The sequence below is a fragment of the Musa acuminata genome, chromosome BXJ1-9, assembly GCF_036884655.1.
Source record: "Musa acuminata AAA Group cultivar baxijiao chromosome BXJ1-9, Cavendish_Baxijiao_AAA, whole genome shotgun sequence".
NCBI classification, from domain to species: Eukaryota; Viridiplantae; Streptophyta; class Magnoliopsida; order Zingiberales; family Musaceae; genus Musa; species Musa acuminata.
In genome coordinates this window covers 10,185,194-10,208,324 of record NC_088335.1, presented here as the reverse complement: position 1 = coordinate 10,208,324, position 23,131 = coordinate 10,185,194, and the positions used below count along the sequence as shown (strand labels likewise).

General features: G+C 36.8%; 3 protein-coding genes across 5 annotated transcripts; 2 read left to right on the top strand and 1 right to left on the bottom strand.

The window, feature by feature from the left end:
* The first annotated feature begins 852 nt into the window (after positions 1-852).
* Positions 853-2,105, top strand: LOC135593141 (uncharacterized). The gene is made up of 2 exons (XM_065082974.1): positions 853-1,372; positions 1,437-2,105. Exons 1-2 carry the CDS (start codon positions 1,157-1,159, stop codon positions 1,827-1,829), a joined length of 609 nt encoding a protein of 202 aa, XP_064939046.1. The 5' UTR covers positions 853-1,156; the 3' UTR covers positions 1,830-2,105.
* Positions 2,106-2,542: 437 nt separating this feature from the next.
* On the bottom strand, positions 2,543-15,388 carry LOC135593140 (presequence protease 1, chloroplastic/mitochondrial-like). 2 transcript variants are annotated; one of them, XM_065082972.1, is made up of 19 exons: positions 14,889-15,388; positions 13,688-13,868; positions 12,932-13,106; positions 12,710-12,842; positions 12,490-12,560; positions 10,913-10,996; positions 10,029-10,119; positions 7,575-8,095; positions 7,314-7,478; positions 7,008-7,226; positions 6,469-6,596; positions 6,175-6,364; positions 5,966-6,049; positions 5,798-5,895; positions 5,028-5,292; positions 4,767-4,929; positions 4,468-4,648; positions 3,131-3,202; positions 2,543-2,961 (listed from the first exon to the last, which is right to left on the bottom strand). In XM_065082972.1, the coding sequence occupies exons 1-19, from the start codon at positions 15,151-15,153 to the stop codon at positions 2,820-2,822; spliced, it is 3,228 nt and encodes a 1,075-aa protein (XP_064939044.1). In that variant the 5' UTR covers positions 15,154-15,388; the 3' UTR covers positions 2,543-2,819. The 2 variants fall into 2 exon arrangements, with proteins under 2 accessions (XP_064939044.1, XP_064939043.1); XM_065082971.1 differs by having other exon boundaries at positions 14,895-15,251.
* A 674-nt stretch (positions 15,389-16,062) lies between these two features.
* On the top strand, positions 16,063-21,992 carry LOC103997986 (polyadenylate-binding protein RBP47C). Of its 2 annotated transcripts, none has more exons than XM_065082973.1 (6): positions 16,063-16,481; positions 18,180-18,633; positions 20,924-20,946; positions 21,033-21,163; positions 21,247-21,343; positions 21,648-21,992. In XM_065082973.1, exons 1-6 carry the CDS (start codon positions 16,176-16,178, stop codon positions 21,798-21,800), a joined length of 1,164 nt encoding a protein of 387 aa, XP_064939045.1. In that variant the 5' UTR covers positions 16,063-16,175; the 3' UTR covers positions 21,801-21,992. The 2 variants fall into 2 exon arrangements, with proteins under 2 accessions (XP_064939045.1, XP_009417617.2); XM_009419342.3 differs by having other exon boundaries at positions 16,064-16,481; positions 20,888-20,946.
* Positions 21,993-23,131: the final 1,139 nt, after the last annotated feature.

Genomic DNA, 23,131 nt, shown 5'->3' with positions numbered 1-23,131 from the left:
TACATTTGCATTGGCATCAATGTAATTATCAAACAACGAAAGAACCGTCGATGCAAATGCCAAGCAATTTTTTTGTCGCTCGATAATTGCTTCAATATTGACGTAGATGTAAAGTGGTCCTCACCTCTCGTCACTACTCTCTTCATCCACAATAGTTACTCACGATATCATCGTCTACCACCACTAATGCCATATGTTATCATTGACCAAAACATCAAAATTATTTATTTATATTTTATTTTTATATTTTTATTTATAAAACTAATAATATTAGGATAAATAGATTTAGATATTTTACTTTTATAACTATAAAAATATCAATATAATTTTTTAAAATGTACGGATCGATCGAGATATTAAAGGTATAATCTATAGTTAACCCAAACAATTCTCGCCTCCCTGATTTCATGTTTACCCTTACTAGTTAACAATAAGTTTGGTGGCTCATAGAATATAAAAAACTACATTAAATTTGCATCGAAACTTTTTCGATACAACACGGATCCATGAAATCTTTTAAGGTAAAAAGGATGTTAGATTATTTTTTAAGGTTAAAGAGGATGTTAGATAATGTGATCCAACAAAAATATAATAAAATTTTAATTATATTCTGATTAAAATTATGATCAATAAATAATGAGTTATAATCTCAAGAAATTATGTTGACGGAGGAACTCTCCCAAACTTATATCTACCTTTACGCACACCCAGAACACTCGGCCACTTGAATTAGGTGCAGTGTCTTGGCTCAACTACAGCTTCAAGTCACAATCTGAAAACAACCTGCCGCTTAGGCTAATAAAAAACCAGAAAGAGAAATGAACTGCCAAAATTTGTGCTCTTGCCACTAACATCTTCCATCAAATCTAAGAGGATAGTGCGTATGTGTTTGGGACATTTTGATTTGATGGCCACCACCACTCTAGCCGACCCTTGTTCTTGTTGAGCATCATAATTTTGACATTTAGTTGATCTCCTAAAACCCCCCATGCATTCCTCGACCCGTTTTACATGCTTCGCCTTCACCCCAAAGGATTTCTGCACCCTCCTTGATTCAAGGTTTTAGGTCGCAAGGCCTTTGTCATGCGTGTCCACATCTCCTCACCACCCAACCACATGAGCAAACCATCCTTTAAGACGGAGGCTGATTCTTCACATGCTTTGTTGGTGTTCTTCCCTTCTTTGCTTCATCTTAAGGATGGCTTTCTTTGCTCAGGAAGACAAATCCAAGCTCGCATCGAACGGTTCCAAATCGCTTCCGGAGCTCCTCAGGAAGGCTTGTGCTCAGTGCCATGGCTCCGGCCTCAGAACTCTTTCCAATCTGAGCTCCGTCGATGAGAGTACTCTCGACAGTGATCTCGATCACAAACAGGTTCGATCTCTTCACCCTGCATCGTATCTTTCTCATCTGATCGCGATCTCTCTCTCCTCGTCAGCGGATAATACTGGAGATTCGAAGTCGAGCGATGAAGACGAAGTCGAGGCCTCATGAGTTGCTATTCTCAGGGAGGCTCGCTCGGGCTGTGTCACCAACGACAGGAAGAGCGGATATAACCGGAGAGGAAGAACACGATGACGATGATGAGAGCGAGGCATTCTTCTCGGTGAAGAGCTGCTTTTCTTGCTGCTCCACTGATGGTTCGACAGAGTTGGAGGAGTTCGGCTCGTTACTGGGAGAGTTCCGACACTGCGAAGGGTGGCCTTTCGGCCTGCGCCGGAGAGCTGTTGCCCTTCCACCGCTGCCGAGCTCTCCTTCCGACTCTTGGATGTGGCACAAGAGAAACCTTGTCACTAGAACTTCGCCAAAAGGCTTAGCTTTGAAACCATGACCGACACACGAGATTTTATGGAATATGAAAGAACTAGAAATCTCTGTGCATCTCTCTTTTTATTTCGGCGGATGGGTTTATTAAGTTCTACGATGATTTGACAAAACATTTCCTTTATCTACAAATCCATTTCTTCTTTACATATGATGTAGGCTTAGCACCATTTTAGCTTTTAGTTCTTTTATGTGGTTACTCTACATGTGTATTTTGTATTGGAATAGTGTCTGTTATGATGAGCAAAATATCATGGCATTTGGTTCATCGAATATAGGAATACATCTATGCATCAACTGTTGGTGAATTAATTATATTGGCTTAGTTGGTGATGAATCTGCTTAATTTTACTTTTGACATTCAAGGAGGGGCCTGCATGCAATTGAAAATCTAAAACTTGGAAAGGATCTTGTTAGAATCTACCAAAGTAATGTGGTATACAAAGAGAAACTACCATCCAACTAGAATATTTTGGGCAGCATTCTGTCAACCTTTCCCAACATATGAAAATTTCATGTTCATTCTACAGGTATGTGCATTTACTGGTAATTAACAAGGATATATACTTCAGATAAATCTAAACGTATCTTACAAGCTATTTGCAGGACACAGAAATGCAGTTGCTTTTCCAAGATTTCCGTATTTGATGACAGTTGAAATGGAACACTGATATATGTAGTAATGCACTTCCATCAAAGATCTAACTAATAGCAGCATCCTGACCCAAGTTTCTAATTAATTAATTAATTTCCATATAAATTATGGAATGGTCAATGCATTCTAAGAGAAAAAAGAAAAAAACTAGGAGTCTGCCAGCTACAAGTTTTTATGTAATTTTCCTTGTTACCATGGTTGTGCTTCGGATTAACGCTGAGTGCAGATCCCCATGTTTCTGGATACCCGTGGGCAGTTATTAGAGCTTTGTATCTGGAAGAACTCACACTGGCATCCACCTTCTGAAACGGTACTGGTTGCTGATAATGCCAAAAATTACACTCACAGAACTTTTTTAACTTCGAAAAATCCCGACCGCTCGGTATTTGCCCTAGTTACATCTTCAGGTGATGCAACAGCAACCACGACACCACTGTTCTTCACTGCTTCAATGGCATCTGCAAACTCCTTGAAGTCCTTCAGACTGTGAATACATGGAAAGAAAATAGTCAACGAGGAGCATATGTAACACAAAATCAGAAACTTAAACATATAAAGGGTTTGGGTTTGAATGGTCAAAGATGACACATTCAATATGCTTGGCAGACCCAAACAAACTTCTTCCAATAAATGAGAAGGAACTTCAAGTTTACCTGGTTGAAAGGATCTCTTCACGCCTTCTTTCCCGTTCCTCCTCCGTCACACCCAATAAGTATCGCATTAGACTGAGGAGTAAAATACCATTAATATCATCTGCTGTACATATAACAGAGAAAATATACTAGGACAGCTCAAAGATACAATAGGCATAAGAACAAACAATCTACTAAGCTTCTGTAATGATTGAATATAAACCAATTCGAGCACAAAAATGCTAGGTAATACCAGTGTCAGGGTTATTAAATGACACAAGATGTGCTTTGACCTATAGCTATTTCTTGAAATAGTTTTCGAGCAAATAACTTGGACAAAGGTCTGTGTACAGCTTTTGACATTCTTGGACAAAGAAGACCCAAATAAAAGTTCAAGGGAAAAGTTGACAAAATTTTAATTGAAATCACTAGCACAAGTCTCTTCAGAAACTAGAAATGTGTGTTGCGAACAAGACAACTTGAGCTTCAGTAATACTTGGCCTTCAGATTTGATTAATGCAATATTGACTATCAAAATGGAACCAAACCTGAGATATGACTGAAACATATTCAAGCTTGTTCAACACATTAGTGATGTCCCACGTTTTAGATTAGGTTTGTTAATGATAAATAAGCCTCCTAGTGCACTAGAACTTCGCTTGTTTTGTAAGCAAAATGAGTCTATATTGAGCTTGAGTATCTAAAGAGCTTAATTAGACAACGATCATATTCACTTAAGCTTATCTTGTCTATAGACAAGGAACTGGGTCCAGCAATCATCTAGAAAAGTTCTTAAATAATAGCAAAAACTGTTTTCAAGGCATCAATGATTTTTCAAAAATATAATACAAAAAGAATGAATATGGCTTGCTACTGACCTACATTAGGACAACAGGACGCTTCAAGAATATGAAATAAAAACAACATATATGGCTTGCCGCTTACCTACTCAAGTTCAGGAACTTTCTTTGGAAGATTTTACATAACATAAAGGAAGAAGGATGCTTTATGAACTATCCTCAAGTTGTTCTGTAATTTCCAACGATGAGGTCATTTTAATGTCTTAAAAGATTCCAGTTTTGGAAAGAAAAACGTAACATATATTTTTTATTATATGTTTACAACCACCAGCAACTAGTGCAAACATCCATGACATCATCACATGACATAATTCTACATACAGAAAAGGCATATATATATATATATATATATATATATATATATATATATATATATATATATATATATATATAAAATCCATCAGGAAAAAAGCATCCACAATAACATGAAAAAAATCCCTTTAATCGAGAACAGCTAATAGTTGTTCAAACTTCAAAATAGGAAGTGGCATCTCATACCTGCTATAACCTTTTGCATCTGGAAGCTGGTATGCATCCACATCTCCAATAGTACCAATAATCGCTTTCGTCAGTGTATCATCATCTAGTTCTAGCTCACGAAGGAAACTGTCTGTCCCATCATAAACGTCTAGGGTTTTCAATAGATTTGGATCTCGATAGGATAAATATGAAAAGACTCCTGTTATACAACCCAAATTTAAGTGGAAAGAGAACAAAATTATTCTAATATGCATTTTTCAATTCAAACTATTAAAGTCTAAATCCACAAAAAAGCACAAATAAAACAAGGGTTGCACCTGAATGAGTATCAAAATCACAAAAGCCTCCATATGCACCACCACTAACCCGAACACGGTCCCATAACCATGTGTTACTAATGTGTTTGGAAATGACATAGGCACTACCACTGAGCTGATATCCTGTTTCATATATGTTTCCAGCCTTCCCAACATAGTTAACCTGCAAAGGTTGTAAAGAAATTAACAGAGTTAGGGGACATCTATGAGAAAGGAAGAATAAAGGCTGTCAGAAGTATCTTCAAGAATAAGTTACTTCACCTGGGTAGGAATGACAATTGCTTCATTTACAGGAGGAAGTTGAGATTGCCAGGAGCCAACCTCAATGGATGGAGTACTTGGTAATGAATCAAGAAATTTCTCTAGAAATTTCATGGAGTTCATAAGATTTTTTCCATCAGTAGTGACATTAATCAAGCAACCTTTCCGTGAGAGCAGGGATCTGCGTATCTCATCAAGCGAAGAAGCAATTCCTTCCCAATCTTGATCAACTCTCTTTTCAAGATCTTGTAAAAACTCAAAATAGCTGACCAAATTAAGATAAAAGTTTGTTAAGTATTTCTTATGCATGTCAATATTAAAAGCCAATCTGCTAATAGAATATTTGTATAAAGACATTATGAAGATGATAAACAAATCTTTGAGCCAAATGAAGGACACTGGAGTAGCATAACACTGAGAAATTTGGATTTTCTTTCCCCTTTTTTGTCATAAAGTAGTCCTTAGATCAATAACAACATCGTTATCTAAATAAATTAGATTGCCTCGAGGAATAATACAACAATAACAATAAGCTCTGCTTATGCTTGGAGGTCAGCAGTATTTTTAAGAAAATATATTCAAGGAGCATGTGCACCAATAACATATTTTTATCATGTTAATAATCCAAAAACATATACACTACGCTAAGATAGTGTTTCTTACAGGAAAATGTCGCCTCAATTATATCATAAAGTGAAGTTTCCTATAAAAAATCATGTAATGCCATCTAGACGATAATGCTTGAAGAAACTAGAACAAGGTGAACTGACCTGATACCACCCATCTGTTCAGCAATCCATCCTGCAACATTTAGCTTGGCATCCATTCTTGCAGCTGCAATACCATGGCCACTGCCTCTTAATCGGCTCTGCAATCAGTGACAATGTTACAACATTATAGTTTAGTTTACATATATAGAAATTCACAGACAAATTTACCTCCATTCTTGCTTTGCTTTGGGAAACAAACTGCCTAAAGCGTTGTTGGTCAGTGAACTGAACATCTTGGAGAATGCAATTGATCTGCAGACAGATAGAAGCACCAGGATCTCATTTAAACATGCAAAACAAGCACAACTACTAAACCTATTCATGGAAGACGAGTCACTGTCACTGCAGATTAGTGGAGCTAACAATAACAACAATACCAGGTTAAATAGGTCTTCAACCCTTGCTGCCATGGCTTTTCCTCGAACAATAATACGGGTGCATGGATCTACCTTTCCCTGTACAGATGATGTAAAGGGATAAACTGATATTCCCCCTGTCTTTCTCCCAATTAATTGATTTAGTTGCACAAAGTCCATATCTTTGGTACCCATCTCTAGCAAAGACTGACTGTAAAAGAAAAGGTGTTCAAGTTTTAAAAGAGTGGCAGACTTATGTATAAAAAGGAATGAAATGAATTGGTAAGCAATAACAAGTCAAACAGCTCCACACACCAGAATAATGGTACTAGTTGAAGAAGTTCTTTCTTCAGCAAACTCATATCAAAGACAACTTCTGAATAAACAACATCATTGGTGAAAAGGTCATGCTGCAAAACTTTTACCCCATTGATTTCGCCAATCTACAATGAAGACAACAATGTCATTAATTTTCAACAATATTTATACTGATTCCACATGAAATCTTTAAACAAGTCCAGAAGTCCATTTTGTATCTACAGATCACATTTGAATAATTTCAGTCATGATGTAAGTTAAACAATCAACAAGTATGGAGAGGCATATTATAAGTTTGGAATCAGAGGAAGATGGTTACATAAACCTCTGCCACAAGCAGGAACCACAGAGATTAACAAACCTACATAGTTGTGTACTGCTTACTAGATAAATGCACCCGCATTTCAACAGACAATAGATACTATATGGACGTATAAGATGGAAAGAATGTGGCATATGATCTTTAAAAGAATCATGTTAAACACGCATCATAAAAATCCTGATTTTCAAAAGAAAAGGATGGATTAAAGACTTACTTCTGTTGGAACATGTATAGGTTTCCTGGGAATATCTTGTAATGACAGACTAGGAACCGATCTTAAAGCTTCCGGTGGATCTGGAGTTTCTTGCTTTAAGCGGAGCTCTTGTGTAGCACGTGCTAGCTCAGCAAGATCTTCCTTCGTCATGCTGGATTTAACTTTATCCAGGATTTCCTTCTCAACAACTTCATCACGAGAAGCTTTATCTGGATCAGGCTGAGAAGAAAAGAAACTAATAAATATTAACAAAACTGAATTGTCATAATAGATAAATTAATCTTAAGAAGATTATTGTGCAAGTACCTGCATCTCAACTGTGGCTCGGTGAGGGTTGTTTAAGATGAATTTCTCTAAAAGTGGGCAGAAAACAGCTTTAGATCCTTCTTCTGCTATGCGTGCTTTTAAAGATTGCAATGGCTTTTCATATCTTAAAGGTTCAAAAGGATCCAAATCATATATCCACTTTCCCTACAAGATGTGAATGATCAAAAAGTAAATCCTCATAGGGGACAAAAATAACCATGAAACTTTTATTTTCACAGAGGCATAGTGAGAACTGCATACAATGGAGCGAAGCATCAGAGATAAGCCTCGAGGAAATGAACCCGTGTTATTCTCCCTAAGTGAGAATTCAATTGTGTTCATGGATGCCTCCACAGCTTCAGGTGCAAAACCTTCCTCTGCTAGACTTTTAAGTGTTCCCATAATCAATTCCTCAACCTTATGTATGTCATCCTCAGAGACACCTTTTAGTCCAACACTAAACTGGGGCTGAAGAAGTTCATCTTCAATTCCACCACCAACAATAGCATCTCCCAGGCCACTTTCTAATAGGATCCTTCTTAGTGGAGAAGCCGGTGTTCCCAACAAAAGATGGTCCAGAAAACCAAGAGTAAGCTCTGTCTCCAAGTCCAAGGGGTCTTCAGACAGAAGCCAGTTAAGGCAGACCATGTGTTTCTTTTTGAGATCACCACCATCACCAGCAGGGTATTTCTCTACAATCTTCACTGGCTCCTTGAACAGCTTTTGTGATAGAACCTTTGATTCGTTAGGGGCAGAACTCGATTCGAATTGTTCAAGGTATTCTGCATTAAAATATATAAATAATATATAGATGTCAAAATAAATTTAAAGCTGATAATGTCCATACTTGTATATTGTTTGATACCAACCTTCTATCAGCAACTTCTTACTACAAGTAAGTCTGTAAAATCTGAAAAAAAAGTTCTTTACCTAGAGTTATTACTTCATGAATGTATATTTGGCTATCATCTCTTGTATGAAGGAAAGAAAGTCATAATGACAATTCTAAACAGTGAGATGAATCATTTTAAAACATTCTCAGGCCACATACTGATAAATTCCCATAATATGAAACATCAAACTACCAAAACAGTATATTACCATAGCCAGTGTAGAGGACAAGTTTTTCTAGGGTATGAACATAAGGATATTGACTAAGCAAATTTGTAAATGCATTACACCAATGAAGAACTATTTTAGTAAACAGGAGGAATAGCAGTTTGGTGACTTTCTTCCATCCAATGATGGTAACATTTCTCTTAATAATGCAACATGCTAAAATTTCTGCAATCTAACATCAAAAGCGCATCTACAAGACTCCTTGCTGTAGTAAAAAAGAACAAAATACAAATCAAACATAAATCCAGATAAGACTAGTATTAAACAACCTATGCTCTAATTAGCTAATGCAAATGAACAGATGTTGCACTTAAGTGTCACAAAGCAAATAGTGGTATATGTACTCAATGATTTACCTATCAAACGCATATGATGGCATGCCAAAAGAAGGCCTTACATATTTGATAGGATCATAGGACAATCCAAAAGGCCAAAAACTTGTGGCCACCATGCAGCTCAAAATGTTTATTTAATCAAAGAGATTTAAGCCAATTATAGATCCACACTTGTCTTAACTCAATGATGTGTTTCTAAGTTGAGCTATGCCAATAATCGGTAGGTATGACATGCCAATTGGGTCTCATTCTTGTTATCTAAGCACTTCCTTTTCAGATTATAGGCACTTCTTCTAAGTGAAAAAGAAGAGGAGAGAAAACATAAATCCTGAGGGTGAAGTTCTCCATATGCACACAAGATATGGAGAAGATAATATACCCTCCAATATAAAGTCTGAAAACTGTCAACAAATGCTACAACTTACCATTTAATAAGAATATAAATATCAATCAAAATTGTGTAGATATTTTCTGCTGCTTGTAGTTGCATAAACAGATAAGGAAAATATTAAATTGCTTATATTACATCAACAAAATTTATGAATAATTAGTGGACATTCTTCCAGAAGACAGACGACCTGTCTTTTACTAATTTTTCAACACTTTACTAATTTTTCAACATTCTCATCGATCAGCTTATATAGATTCTCTGTGAAACCCATGTTGCACACAAAATATCTCAGTTTCCTTAGCATTCAGGACATTGAGAGTTGCACAACTAAATGTATGTTGGATGTAAGCGATAATTATTCTTCACATGAATCAACTTTTGAAGATTTAAGACATTTAAAGCCTCTGAACATGTTAGACACAATATTCTACCAAGTACAGGGGAAGACCAAAGTCATTACTGCCACTCATTTCTAACTTAGAAAGGGTTTAAACTCAGAATAGGAAGGCAACATAAGAAAGGCATTCACAAGTCAGACACACATGCACAAAAGGCAAGCCATTTGTTTACAAAATGGCTAAAAATGTTCAATCATTAGAATTTTAATATCTTTGATGTTCCATTATTGACACATTTTCTTAAAAGTCAAGAAAGAGGATCTATAGTAGTGAGCAACCCAATTCAGCTCAGAATTGAGAAAATCCAGTAAGTAGGAAAATCCATGAGTGCAAAATAGGTTGCAACATCTTCAAACATTCCTAAAATTTTATTTGAATGGCATAATTAGTTAAAATGAAGCACATCACAAGAATAGCAAGAGACAGTGACATAGCATAGAAGGGCATAATTAATTTGGAAAACAAATCATACCACTTAAAATACGTAGCCGTTCATTTGGATCATCATCTCCATAGAACCATATCCTAGCATTGCTAGGGTGGTAATATTTATGATGGAAATCCTGAAAAAGAAAAAAAGGTTGTGTTTATGCATCAATATTCAGAACAGGTTAAGATAGACATGCATGCCATGACTTGGTAGATAAGATTTTGCACGAGTGAGTATATTCTTTTCAGAAAAAAATGTATCACAAATATTAGTGATATCAAACATTTGATGCATCGTTCAGGCATAAACTACCTTGACCCAACCATAACATTGCTTCTGCTAAGTTCATCTACTTTATTTTTTGTCGATATGCATCTTTACTAAAACACTCAACTCGAGAAAGCATCTTGAATGTTACTTTCGACTCTGTTCCAGATGCATCAGTTTTTTTTAAGTAAATGTTCCATTGAGATTTTGCATTATTACAATTAAATCCATCTAAACAAATTTCTTGAATTTGCTCAATGTCTTTAATCCTCGGGAGCCCTTGTAACCTTCGAAGAGCATGTGATGAATCATTTGACATGCTTTTCAATGCTTTTTGGTATCCATCCAATTAGCTCAAACTAGTTAATTCCCAGATCAACAACATAAAAGACACAAAGGTGCATATTAATAGTATGAGTGCTCCCATGTGCAACCAATTTCTGCCAAAGATTGGCATGTCCCAGGTGGTGCAGATGTCCTTGTAGCCACTTAGATCATGCCTGGCAGCCATTAAGAAAATGAAAGACCATTTCTATAGGTAATCAGCCAACAAAAGTCAGATTTATAAATGTCATAAAAATCCAAGACATGGTTGCAGAAAATATTAACCAACCTCTAGGGCACATCCTAAAATATTTTAAGCTGCATAAGGTACAAACCTTAAATTCTTCAAATGTAAGCTTCGGAATGACTTTTGGATCACCTCCACTATCAACACCATAGGTATTTTCAGGGAAAAGAGCCTGCAATTGTATAATTTCCAAAAGTACATTAGGCATCCTGAACTTCACGTTGAACATTTGCTTATGTGAGAATTCAGAATTTACTTCAGAGCAACTACATTTATATTATCTGACAGAAAATGCAAGCCATAAAAGAAGTAGAAAAGGCTACTTTTTATGAATAAACTTTTATTAAACAGATACTGCATATAAATTCAAAAGCAGCTTCTCATGCTGTCATTCTTTTATCAAGGTGGTAGTGCATCTAGGCACTTTTCAAATTGTCAAGGGTTCAATCCCTCGTATTAACGCTTTGTGGCCCCATGTGGGGCCAGGTCGTTCTCAGGTGATACTGGTTAAAAAAAACTTCTTAGCATAAAAATCATCTACTTCCCATGGATGAGTAACACCATATAATACAGCTCAACCATACGGGTATGTTATATGTTTCAGAGTGTTTTATATGAACGTAGACCCTACCAAAACACCTATTGCTTAATGACTTCACATACTAAACATTAGTAAGCGTGTGCAAATGAACTGGTCAAACCAATAACTCAACCCAACCTGGTGCATCAGGTTTGATTTGGTTCAGTTCTTCTATATTGATCACTGCAGTATGGATATAAAAGAATATAAAACTGAACTTTCTTGTCAAGTTCAGTTTGGGATTTAAAGAAAAAACATTCAAGCCAAACTAAACCAAGCATAATATGATCATATACCAAGGGTATTCAAGTACAGATATAATATATCTCATTCTTACAAGTTTAACATGCAAAGTAACATACTTAGAAAATATATTTGCAATAGGTTTTATCATTATGAATGCCATATCTCTATTACATGAAATAAATATTTATTATGAAACCAAACAAAAAGTTGCAGCGAATGGAATTGATTTCAGTTCAGTTGGTTTTCCTACAGATCAATTCAGATAGGTTTTGCCATCCTAAATTCCTGAAACCAAACATGTACTAAAGCCAACTGTACTAAAATTTCCTGGAAACTGTACCAAAACCAACTGTGTGGACCCCTAAGTTTTAAAAGCATCTTTGTCTCCCTATCTTTGGAAAAATTAGAAGCTTGGATAAAATGTTGTAGCATTGTGAAAACAATCCCTACATAACTATAATCGGAACTTAATTACCAGCCCTGGGTAACATGAACAAACATACACCAAAACTAATCCTTGAGGCATAAGTGATCCATTCTTTGAAAAAATAAACCTGAATGCTGAACACATATTCCTGTGTCATTTTGAAACTTCAGCATGAGGACTATGCAAATGAATCGTAAACATAATTGTTATATACTTATATTACTGAGCCCAACAAAACACAACGCGAGTCTAACAGAACAGCAAATAAAAGGCTACATCGGCAAATTGTCACAAGAATCAAGGAAATAATGCAATGCCAATGAGTGACATACAGAAATGAACAACTGACAGCGGAAAACTTCTTCTTAATCAAGGTTATCAAAATATGAATGAAAATAGGGAAGCAGCTTGCCTGCTGAGAAACTCTGCCTAGTATATTATCAGGCTGAGAGTATACTCCTTTCATCTCGTTGAAGACAACACCTGACATACAGATCACTAAAATTTACCAAACACTAAAGCTTTCATAACATGCTTGATACAGGAGCATATTTCAATTCCTTTAATAAACAAAAGATCAATTGTTGATAGGAAATAAACACATTTATAACAGAGAAGATCTAATAGGCAACCTTTGTAGGATATATCTTCTTCAGGATTGTTAAGCTCATAATGCCAACCCTCCTGTTGAAACGTTTGAAAGTCCTCCACACATTTAGGAAAGAAAACAGCATCCAAGTACACATCAACTAAATTGTAGAAGTCCTGAAGAATATTTAGCACGGATATTGTTAACACAATGAATTACAAAGTTGTGATGTATCAAAGCAGCATTACTGTGTTTGTATATTCACCTTTGTATTTGTTGAAGCAACTGGATAACAAGTCCTGTCTGGATATGTAAACGCATTCAAAAAAGTATGCAAACTACCTTTTAGCAATTCAACAAAGGGTTCTTTTAGTGGGTACTTTCTGGAACCACACAGCACACTATGTTCGAGTATGTGAGGTATGCCTGTTGAATCCTTTCTGCAATTGACATAAGTCCAACAAAATTGTCATTTTACTGTATCATCTCAAAAATGGAAAATAGCAACTATTTATAACAAATAAGTAGTTTCATATGAAAATAAGCTGGAATCAAGAAGAGAAAGAAAATGGCACACCAAGAAATTCAAGTGATTTGATAAAATATTTTATTTCACTTTGATGTAGAAAAACAGCTTAATTAAAAAGGTACTATGATGATATGATCCACGGTTCACTTTACCGGTCCGTACCAATATACCAATCAATTGTCGATATGATATGTACCAAACTATACCGACCCGTACTGAGCATACCGATACATAGTATATAGGAGCATACTAATGTACCACCCATACCAGTCCCTTGTCGAATCAGTATATACTATGTACTACCCGTACTGATTGGTATGCTGCGGTATGACGAACCTTGCTATGATCTATCCCAAACTATACAGTCAACAAGATCTCACAAGTATATTCCACAGGAGGAGGGTATCTGCAACCATAACACGATCTTATCGATGCTTCACAAAAATATGACAAAAGCCATATAAGAATGATGGATTAAAAACTTGTACTTACGGAGGAGTACGAAAAACAATGCCAAAAACTTTATTCTCATCATCATTTGATACAGACATAATTTCTGCGCCAGTCTTCTTATGCTTATATAATACAGCAGTAGCTTTGCATTCATTAATTGTTTGTTCGGAGATTATTTCAAATCCAAGTTTCTCCGCTATGTCATTTCTGCTATCTATATCTGCAATAAAGTAAAAGAATACACATAAGACTGCAGATTTAGTTCAAAATGCTTTTTCAATTGGAAACAAAAAGATTCTTTTTTTTATAATGACATCCATGATCACAAGGAGTTGTTTCAGACATCAAGGTACTAACCACATATCATTCATCAAACTTTTATTAATTAATAGTGGTCCATTTATCTCGGTTTAGAAAAGATATGCACTGTAATTAAGCTACAAAAGTTATTGCTTCAGTTGTTTGCACACTAACTACACTAGAAAAGATACTGAAAAACAATTAAACTACCTTTTGGTGAAATACCTAAAAGAAGGCTGTTTTGATTAAGTAAAATATGCAAAGATGTAGAAACGGAAAAATGGCATATTGTGTAAAACTGAACTACTCATGCCCGTGAGATAGACAGAGAAACTGGGTTTGGATCACACGACCAAAACGAAAAACAAACCAGAACATTTGGACCTTGGTTCAAATGATATATCCTATGTGGAGGCATAATTCTTTCTTAAAATAGTTACGGTTTCACAAAATCACAAAATATGCAAGAAGAAATGTGTTTTACAAGGGCATTAAAATGCATTATCTAATCAAATTTCCTATTCCACATTCCCAATTGTCAATTTTTTTGTTTGATGCATACCTTATTGGCATAAACAAGCCGAGTACCAGACTCCATACCCATAATCAACAAAATGCCAAAACAAAGCTAAAGCTACAAGCTTCAGAAAACATAATGTTACATTCCGAACCAGCTTAAATGGAAAAGTATCAACGAATTGAACCATGGCAACATCAGATAAGAAAAGAAGCAACAAAGAATCAACCAAGAAAGTTGAGCATCAGGGTTCTGTTCTGGTTGGAAAATCATACCAATGTTCAATTCTAGGTGAGAGAGAGAGAGAGAGAGAGAGAGAGAGAGAGAGGAGTTTCCCAGAAGGTAAAATCGCGTCGAAATCCAATCTTTATTCGTTAAAAATACAAGGAACAAAAGGGTAACCAAGCAGGCACGTTTTCTCACCCGCACCTCTTGAGACGGGCGAGGGGGAAGTGGAAATGGCCCGAATGGAAGGAGAGAAGCGTCGTCTGAGGCGAAGGGGCGGGGCGGGACCCGGCCGCCATCGAGAAGCGCCGGAGCAGGATAAGGCGCGGAGCTGCAGCTCCTGCGGCCGCGGCCGACAGAGGTTGGATGAGAAGAGTCGGGACGCGGAGCGGGGCCGGAAGAGGAGGCGCCTATAGGCCGTGGTGGAGCAGGATAAGGAGCGGAGCAACGCAACCCTCTCCATGCGGCCGCCCTGTCTTTCTTGGAGCGCAAGGAGGACAGTGGCGACGCGCGAGGGGGTTGGAGATAAATAGATGAGCGTGTGGCGCTGGATGCGTAGATTATGCTTGCAAGGAAGGGAGACTAGATCTGATATTTTAGGGTTGGCGAAGCCATGGCCAAAGAAACCCAAGAAGCCTGCTATGCGTTGGATCGGTCTATGTGGGCTGAAGTCCTCCCACCAAATTAGGTTCACAATTTCAGCTTAAAACTCGGAAAAGGGGTATTTCGAGGCACTTCGAACCCTAAATAGTGTAATCTTCAACATGGTAATCACCATCAACTCACCTCCTCCAACACTCGCGTCATGCATCTCCATCTCCTCCTCAGATGCTGGCTGATGAGGTTGAGGCTGCTGCAAGACAGGAAACTTGGTGAAGACAAGAAGACTTGGGAGTCCAAAGCATCAAATTTCAAGGACATCAATTCGGAAGTTGCTGTTCCAGACAAGATTTGAGTTAGCTGACACATGCACAAATCATAAACTGTTCGAGTCGTCGCAAACAACATGCATTAGCGAGTTGACCGACCACGGAGGAAGACTTTCCTGCTATGATGGTTGAAGGAAAGCCCAGCCCAATAAACCAAACGATATCTCACCCGAATGCTCTCATCCAGTTTATCACCTTTCGCCACGTTATCGGTCAGAGGAATCGACGGGACAGCGCAGACCGCTGAGGATAACAGCGAGGGATCGGGCCAGCAAATGGGCCCAACACGAGGCCCGACATCGCATCGTTGCCCCGGCACCTTCTATCTCCCATCGACGGTCCAGATTTCCTTCCGCGCTCCATCCGACGGCTGGAATCGCTCCTCTTCTCTGAAGACGCCGCTTCCTATGATAAATCTCTGCCCCAACCCGAACCCACGGCCCCCCTTCCCTCTCGCTTTACTCGGTCTCGCCGCCCCATCTTTCACCCCCCACCCCCCAAAAACCAACGCCGCCTCCTCCTCCTCCGGTCACGATTCCCCCCGCAAGCGGCGGCGATGATGCAGCAGGCGGCGAGCAGTAACGCTGAGACACGGCAGCAGCAGTGGGTGCCGGCGATGCAGTACCCCCCGCAGCCGACGATGGTGATGGCGCCGCACCAGATTGTGGCGCCGCCGATTCCGCAGTACGCACAACACCTCGTGCCTTACCACCATCCTCCGGTGCTGACGCCGCAGCACCATGGGGCCGGAGCGAACTCGGCGGCGGCGGGTGGGGAGGAGAACAAGACGATCTGGGTCGGGGACCTCCACTACTGGATGGACGAGAACTACCTCCATAACTGCTTCGGGCACACCGGCGAGGTCTGGATTTCGACTTTTTTTAGCACTTTATTCGGAATGTGGTAGCTTAGATCCTGCCAAATTTCCGCTTTATGGATGATCCAAGTATAATGTAGTCTATTTTACCTATTACGGTGAGAAAACAAGATGCTTATTAGGTTTCATCGGTAGAGGCTTAGTTAATTGAGACATTGTTTTCAAGGATTTATTGTCGAAAACGTTGTGGAGGAGTACTAGATCTTTTATAGTTTCCATAAGTTTTCAAGGAGAGATATTTATTAGGAAATGTTGTCTTTATACCATGGGATTGCCTAATTTGTGATTGTATCATGATTCTACCTTGTCTCTGTTTATGGATAGCCAGATTATGAAGGATTGGATGGTGCAAGCCTAGCAATAAATACTAAAACTAATTCACTCTTGATAATTGCACTGAAAATATGACCCTTAAATTAATGGTGTGAATGGGAAGATACAAATCAAGCAGTGCTCCTGCAATGATGCAACATTGCGTCTGGATCTAAGCCTTCACGTAGTTGTATAAATATATGTTGTGCACTACGTAGCCTACAGGCCAGGGCTAGCATGACATGATTGAATGCGAGTGACATGAGCAATCCATTATTCGCCAGTCACCCATGTGATATGTTTTGTACATCTTATACCTGTTGATCTAGGGTTCAGTCTACCAGTGCTTTTATTCTTCTGCTGTCCTCAGCCAACATTACTTCTATGACTGTTTTAAGTTTTTGAAGTTGTTGGCACATTTATTTTTCTTTTGTAAAAGTAGCAATTTTGGGGAAATGACACCTACCAACCCGTATCTTAACAATTTTTCCTATGATTTTCTTTGCCATTTTTTATCCTACTGAACAATAGCTAAATTGTGGTTTTCTTTTATTTTGCTTTCTAGGCTACCTTGTAGACATAAATGGAGGTGATATTTCATTTGCCCCTTCAGAGATATTAGAGGCTGAAAATTGTGGTTTTCTTTCATTTCAGTTTCTGGGCTACCGTGTAGACTTAAATGGAAGTAATGTTATAATAGGCTACTTCTTCAGTGTCCGAGGTTGAAATTTTTTTTTTTTTTGTGCTGAGACTGATGCACACACACACATGTATATACACTGTATATATGTGTATATACAATGTATGTATGTATATATTTTGTTTTTAAATGCCATTCTTTTTGTTACCCAAAGTACTTCTATAGTTCTATTATATCTTGAGCATATTTTAACTGAATTTTAAGCCTGTTTTTGAGTCAATCATTATGTTGCCAATGGTAAATATTATTTATTATTCTTAGTAATTCTTTGTAAATATTTTCTTTATTATGAGTCAACCATTAACACATTGTTTTTCATTTTTTCTTTTTTTTGTCTTAAATGGCCTTCATGTGTGAACTTATTGATTTTACATGGATGGAATATGGTGTGTTTCCTTTGATATATGGATAGTAGATTGTGTAGGTTTTCATGTCCATGTCCATTTATTCATTTAGTTTCTTTTGTACAGAGCACTTAATATATCAGTCATATACAGTGTGATACCTGCTTCTTACCTATCCAGTAACATATATATCATTGAAAGATGGCATATATATTTGCTATGTCATATGCACAGTGATATCTGCTTCTCATGTATCCAATAATATATAACTTTTAAATACGGCATATTATATTCTTGTTTCTCATAAATCCTTGAATCAATTTGCAGGTTGTTTCCATCAAAGTCATCCGCAATAAGCAGACTGGACAGTCAGAGGGATATGGTTTTGTGGAGTTCTATACACACGCAGCAGCTGAAAAAGTACTTCAAAACTTTGGTGGTCATACAATGCCTAACACTGATCAACCTTTTAGGCTAAATTGGGCATCATTTAGTATGGGTGATAGACGTTCAGATGCTTCCTCTGATTACTCTATATTTGTAGGAGATTTAGCTTCTGATGTTACTGATGCCACATTACAAGAAATTTTTGCTAGTAAATACCCATCTGTAAAAGGCGCAAAAGTTGTTATTGATGCAAATACTGGCCGTTCAAAGGGTTATGGATTTGTAAGATTTGGAAATGAAAATGAGAAGACACTTTCCATGACTGAAATGAATGGTGTATACTGTTCAACCAGACCAATGCGCATTGGTCCAGCAACTCCCAGAAAGTCATCTGGTATGTTTGCATTCTCTCCTAGTATTATGCTTATCTTGCATGGGCACATTGCGTATTATTTGTTTGGAATATACAATTATAATTTGCATTTTTAAGTTACATTTCTATTCCATGAGTGAGGTCCATTATATGGTGGTAGAATTGCAAGAAGAAGATTTTTTGCAATTCTTTTTTTTCTTTAAGGGAGTAGGATGCCTTATATTCTTCTTATCTTTGAGTTTATCAGGGACAGCACCCTGTAAAAGTATAGAAGGTACAAGTGATAAGTCTTTATTACTATAATGTCATCATCACAGCCATGTTTCTTTCATAGTAGATAAAATCACACTTTTTGAATTAACACTTTCTTTTTACCTACCCTACAAGATATTCCTAGAATTTGCATCGCAGAACATTTTAAGAATTAAAAAATAGAAGTATGCAAAGGTCTAGTGATTTTGTGACTCACTGATTCCAAAATTATTGTTATCTTCTAACTCAAAAGCAATATTTACAATGTAATACACAGAATTAGCTGATTTTGATACAATCACATGATCTACACTGTGGTCTAAGGTGATTTTTGGCCAATCTTTTGGCTTTATAGTTAGAGATTGGTAAGAAACAAGTAAAATCAATCTAACACAACCAGAATTAGTACAATTTTGATCAATTTTGGTTGATTTATAACCTCAAAGGAAGATAAAGAGAAGAAAGACGACGGAAGTCAAATGGAGGGGACAAAAGAACTATCTCATTTTTCATCTACCAACCATTATGTAAGACAGTAGGAAAGGATATTGAAAGAGAAAGATAAGGATACATAGTCTTTAACCTTTTAAAGAAATCAGACTCCTATCATAGAGAATGGAGATCACATAGAATTTAAAATAGCCCCCAAAACCTTTTTTTTATGTTTTTGGATCATCATGCACTTCAGCTTCATGATGGATAAGCATTCGGCTTTACGACAGGCTTATTATTATCTTTGAAGATATAGATTGTTAAGTTCTAAGTCTCTTATGTGATGTATATAGTAGCTTTTTACTATAATTGCATTTAATATATTTCCAATAGCATGATTATTTATTTTAAATCAGCCAATAAGTTACTGTTAATGAATTGTTCTCCATTGTTCTTTTTCATTATTTCTTTATACACTTTTTGTTTTTGAATTTTCAGTTTCATATGTTTACTTGAAAGATATATATCTTAGGAAGTTGACAGTGATGAGAACATGTTAGGTCCTCGTTTTCTTAAATCACTTATTCTGGAAATGCATTATGAACTTAACAATAAGAAAACGTGAGGTGTTTTTTAGGCTAGAACAAGATGCACCTTGATCTTTGAAGTCTCCTCTCACAATTCCCCTCAGAACACCAATGCATGATCTACATTTATGGCTCTGGTGCCATAGAAGAGTTCCTTTCAACAATGTGACTAGACATAGAAGGGTTCTGTTCTACATTGAAAGTGTGAAAGTGTTAATGACTTGCCTTGTTCTTTGCCTTTATCTTGGTTCATTTTATTAAGCCTGTTTCTTGGTTGTGTGTGTTTACGATTGTTTGACTTGTCTTTATGGAGTCGGCTATGTGAACAACTATAAATATAGAAGACTCCATCAAAATTTGAGCAAAATCCTATGGTCGCCTGTCAACCTGATATCTGCCCTCCATCTTATTTTAGTGTCTTGATTGGAGCAAAGCCTAGCAAGCTTATTGGTTATGGTTTGATCTTATCCGGTGAAGAGAGAACCCTCTAATTGCTGGAGATTGTGGAAGACTGAAGTTTTAGTATGCAGAGTGTAGTCATCTTGAAAGTACAGATATTTAAAACAGTTAAATCCAGTATGATGCCAAACGGGAAATATGAAAAGTGTAAACCTTTTTGTTAACTCAACTTAAAGAGGTATACCAGTCATTTGAAATAGGAGCAATGGCATTTTCACTTGAGCTGATTGGAGGTAGGGATGTATAGCTAAGAAGAAGTGTGTTTGTCTGTTTAAAGTTGCAGAGATTTTTATCGTCTGTTGGGTTAACACTTTTCGGAAACTAAACAAACTTTATCAATCCAAAAGTGTACTAACTGGCACAAAACACCTTTTGCAAGTGGCTTAAAGAATCATATTATTTTTCTTTTATATAATTGATGAAAAATTGACCAATTTTTCCAGCTTCTGCATGTTTTTATTAGGAATTTACATTATATATACTCGTTATGAAGTTATAACCGTTTGGGTTATTTTAGTTTTCCATGATTTGCATTGTCATCTTAGGGGTTTCTGGATCTAATGGTTCATCTGCTCAATCAGATGGAGACTTGACTAACACAACAGTAAGTAAAGATGCTGTCTACGCAAGTTTCTGCTATCTACATATATAGCTTTCTGTTATTTATCTATCTTTTGTGACTTGCTATAGGTATTTGTCGGAGGACTTGACCCAAATGTTAGTGAAGATGATCTTAAGCGGACATTTTCTCTATATGGTGAGATTGCCTCAGTAAAAATACCAGTTGGGAAACAATGTGGATTTGTGCAGTTCGTCCAAAGGTACTACACGATCTTTAGTTTCAGAAAATGTGACAGTAATAGAAAATGACATAACTCCTCTCCTTAATGTTTTACTTTGGTAGAAACAATGCTGAAGAGGCACTGCAGGGGTTAAATGGAACAGTTATTGGAAAGCAGACTGTACGTCTTTCTTGGGGCCGCAACCCTGCAAACAAACAGGTTTGACCTTTTATGTGTGACATTAGATTAGTTTAATGGCTGGAAAGTGGAACCTTGAATATGATGAAACCATTGAAACTGTTCTTTGTGCTAATGAAGCACCAAAGCTCTTCAATTCGTTTCAAAGTACCAATTGATGCTGGTCCACTTGTAGAGGTTCATTTAGAATTTTCAGATACGATCTCAATTTGCGACTAGTTCCAAATTCCAAACACTTCCCTTAGCATAAGGGGGCAACCTATCTGTTAGATTTAGCATAGTTTTTGCCTGTTCTTAACTCATGACATGTCTGGTTTCTTCACAGTTACGATCTGACTTGGGTAACCAGTGGAACGGCATGTATTATGGAGGGCAATTTTATAATGGGTATGTATATGCTGCACCAGTTCCAGACCCGAGCATGTATGCTGCTTATGGGGCTTATTCTTTCTACGGGAACCAACAACAAGTGAGCTGAAAAGAGGCTTCACTGAGCTGTTCTAGCTGTAGTGAGTGAAACACCAGACGGTTTTAGGCGAGTAAGATGTAGCTAATGGTAATGTAAAATACATGGTGGAAACTAGCACTTCTGAATGTCCCCCTTTGAAATTGTCAGATTTAATTCATAAATTTTGACTGGTTGTGGGAAGTAAATTAGATTCTTTCAACATCTCAAGTGCGTGTTTCGTATTCAGGTATGGACTGCCCAAGAAGAAGTACTTGGTGGCTGGGAATGACTTCAAATTCCTGAACCTTGAAAGATTTTGTTCAGCTTCTTTGGAGTTTGGATAATGGTTTGCATGATTCGAGTACTGCATGCATTAATAATGCTCATTTTCGTTGATCTACTTGCCGATTTTTTTATGTATGGATGTTGTGTGAATGGGTGTGGCTGTATATTCTCGTAATCCAGGGAAGAAGAGAAGAAGCTTTGCATTTGAAGATGCATTACATTAGTAGAGAGATGACTCCATCTTACCTCATTATCTGTCGTCATGCCAAGATGAGTTGTCAATCTCTGCCTCCAAGTCTTTACGAATAATTGATGTTATTGTACAGTAAGATTTGATCTGTCAGTCTGACATGAATGGCTGTGAAAAAAAATAACTCTAATATGATTAATATAGTTCAAAAATCAAAATTTCATAGATGCAATTTTGATTCATGTAATTTTATTAAAAGAAAAAACATTTCATTCAAGCATGACTTTTGTTAGACTTCAAAAAGTGTTCATTTAGAAAAGGTTAGCATCTTCAACTCTCTTGAGGGAAAGAGTTGATCTTTTTATTCTACCAAGATAAAGATTAGCGAGGTTATTTCGATCAGGTTGTCATGTCATGTCAGCCGTGACATCCAATTGTCATGTCAGTTTCAAAATGTCTGTCACCATGGATTCATGTGCCCGTTGAGCACCACTCGTTCGGTGGGCACATATATATCAGGTTGACAAGTACTTATGCATAAATGCAAATTTGTGTCAGGTTATAAGTGTACTAGTAAGACTTTGATTGAAATGATTAGCATCCAAAATGATAAGACTACAAGAAAAATATAACGCTGCTAAAATTTTTAATTTTTAATTTTTTTTATAATACCCCATTTCTAATTTCACCTATATCTTACATGCATCATTAAGATTGAATATTATGTTTTTATTTTTATTATTATTATCGATGGAAATATAGTAAAAATTAATAATATTAAAATTAAGACATACTAATTTATTAAACAAAATAATAAGATTTTTTCTATATACAATACTTATAATATTGTTGACATATGTAAATAATTATAACATCTAACTAAAGA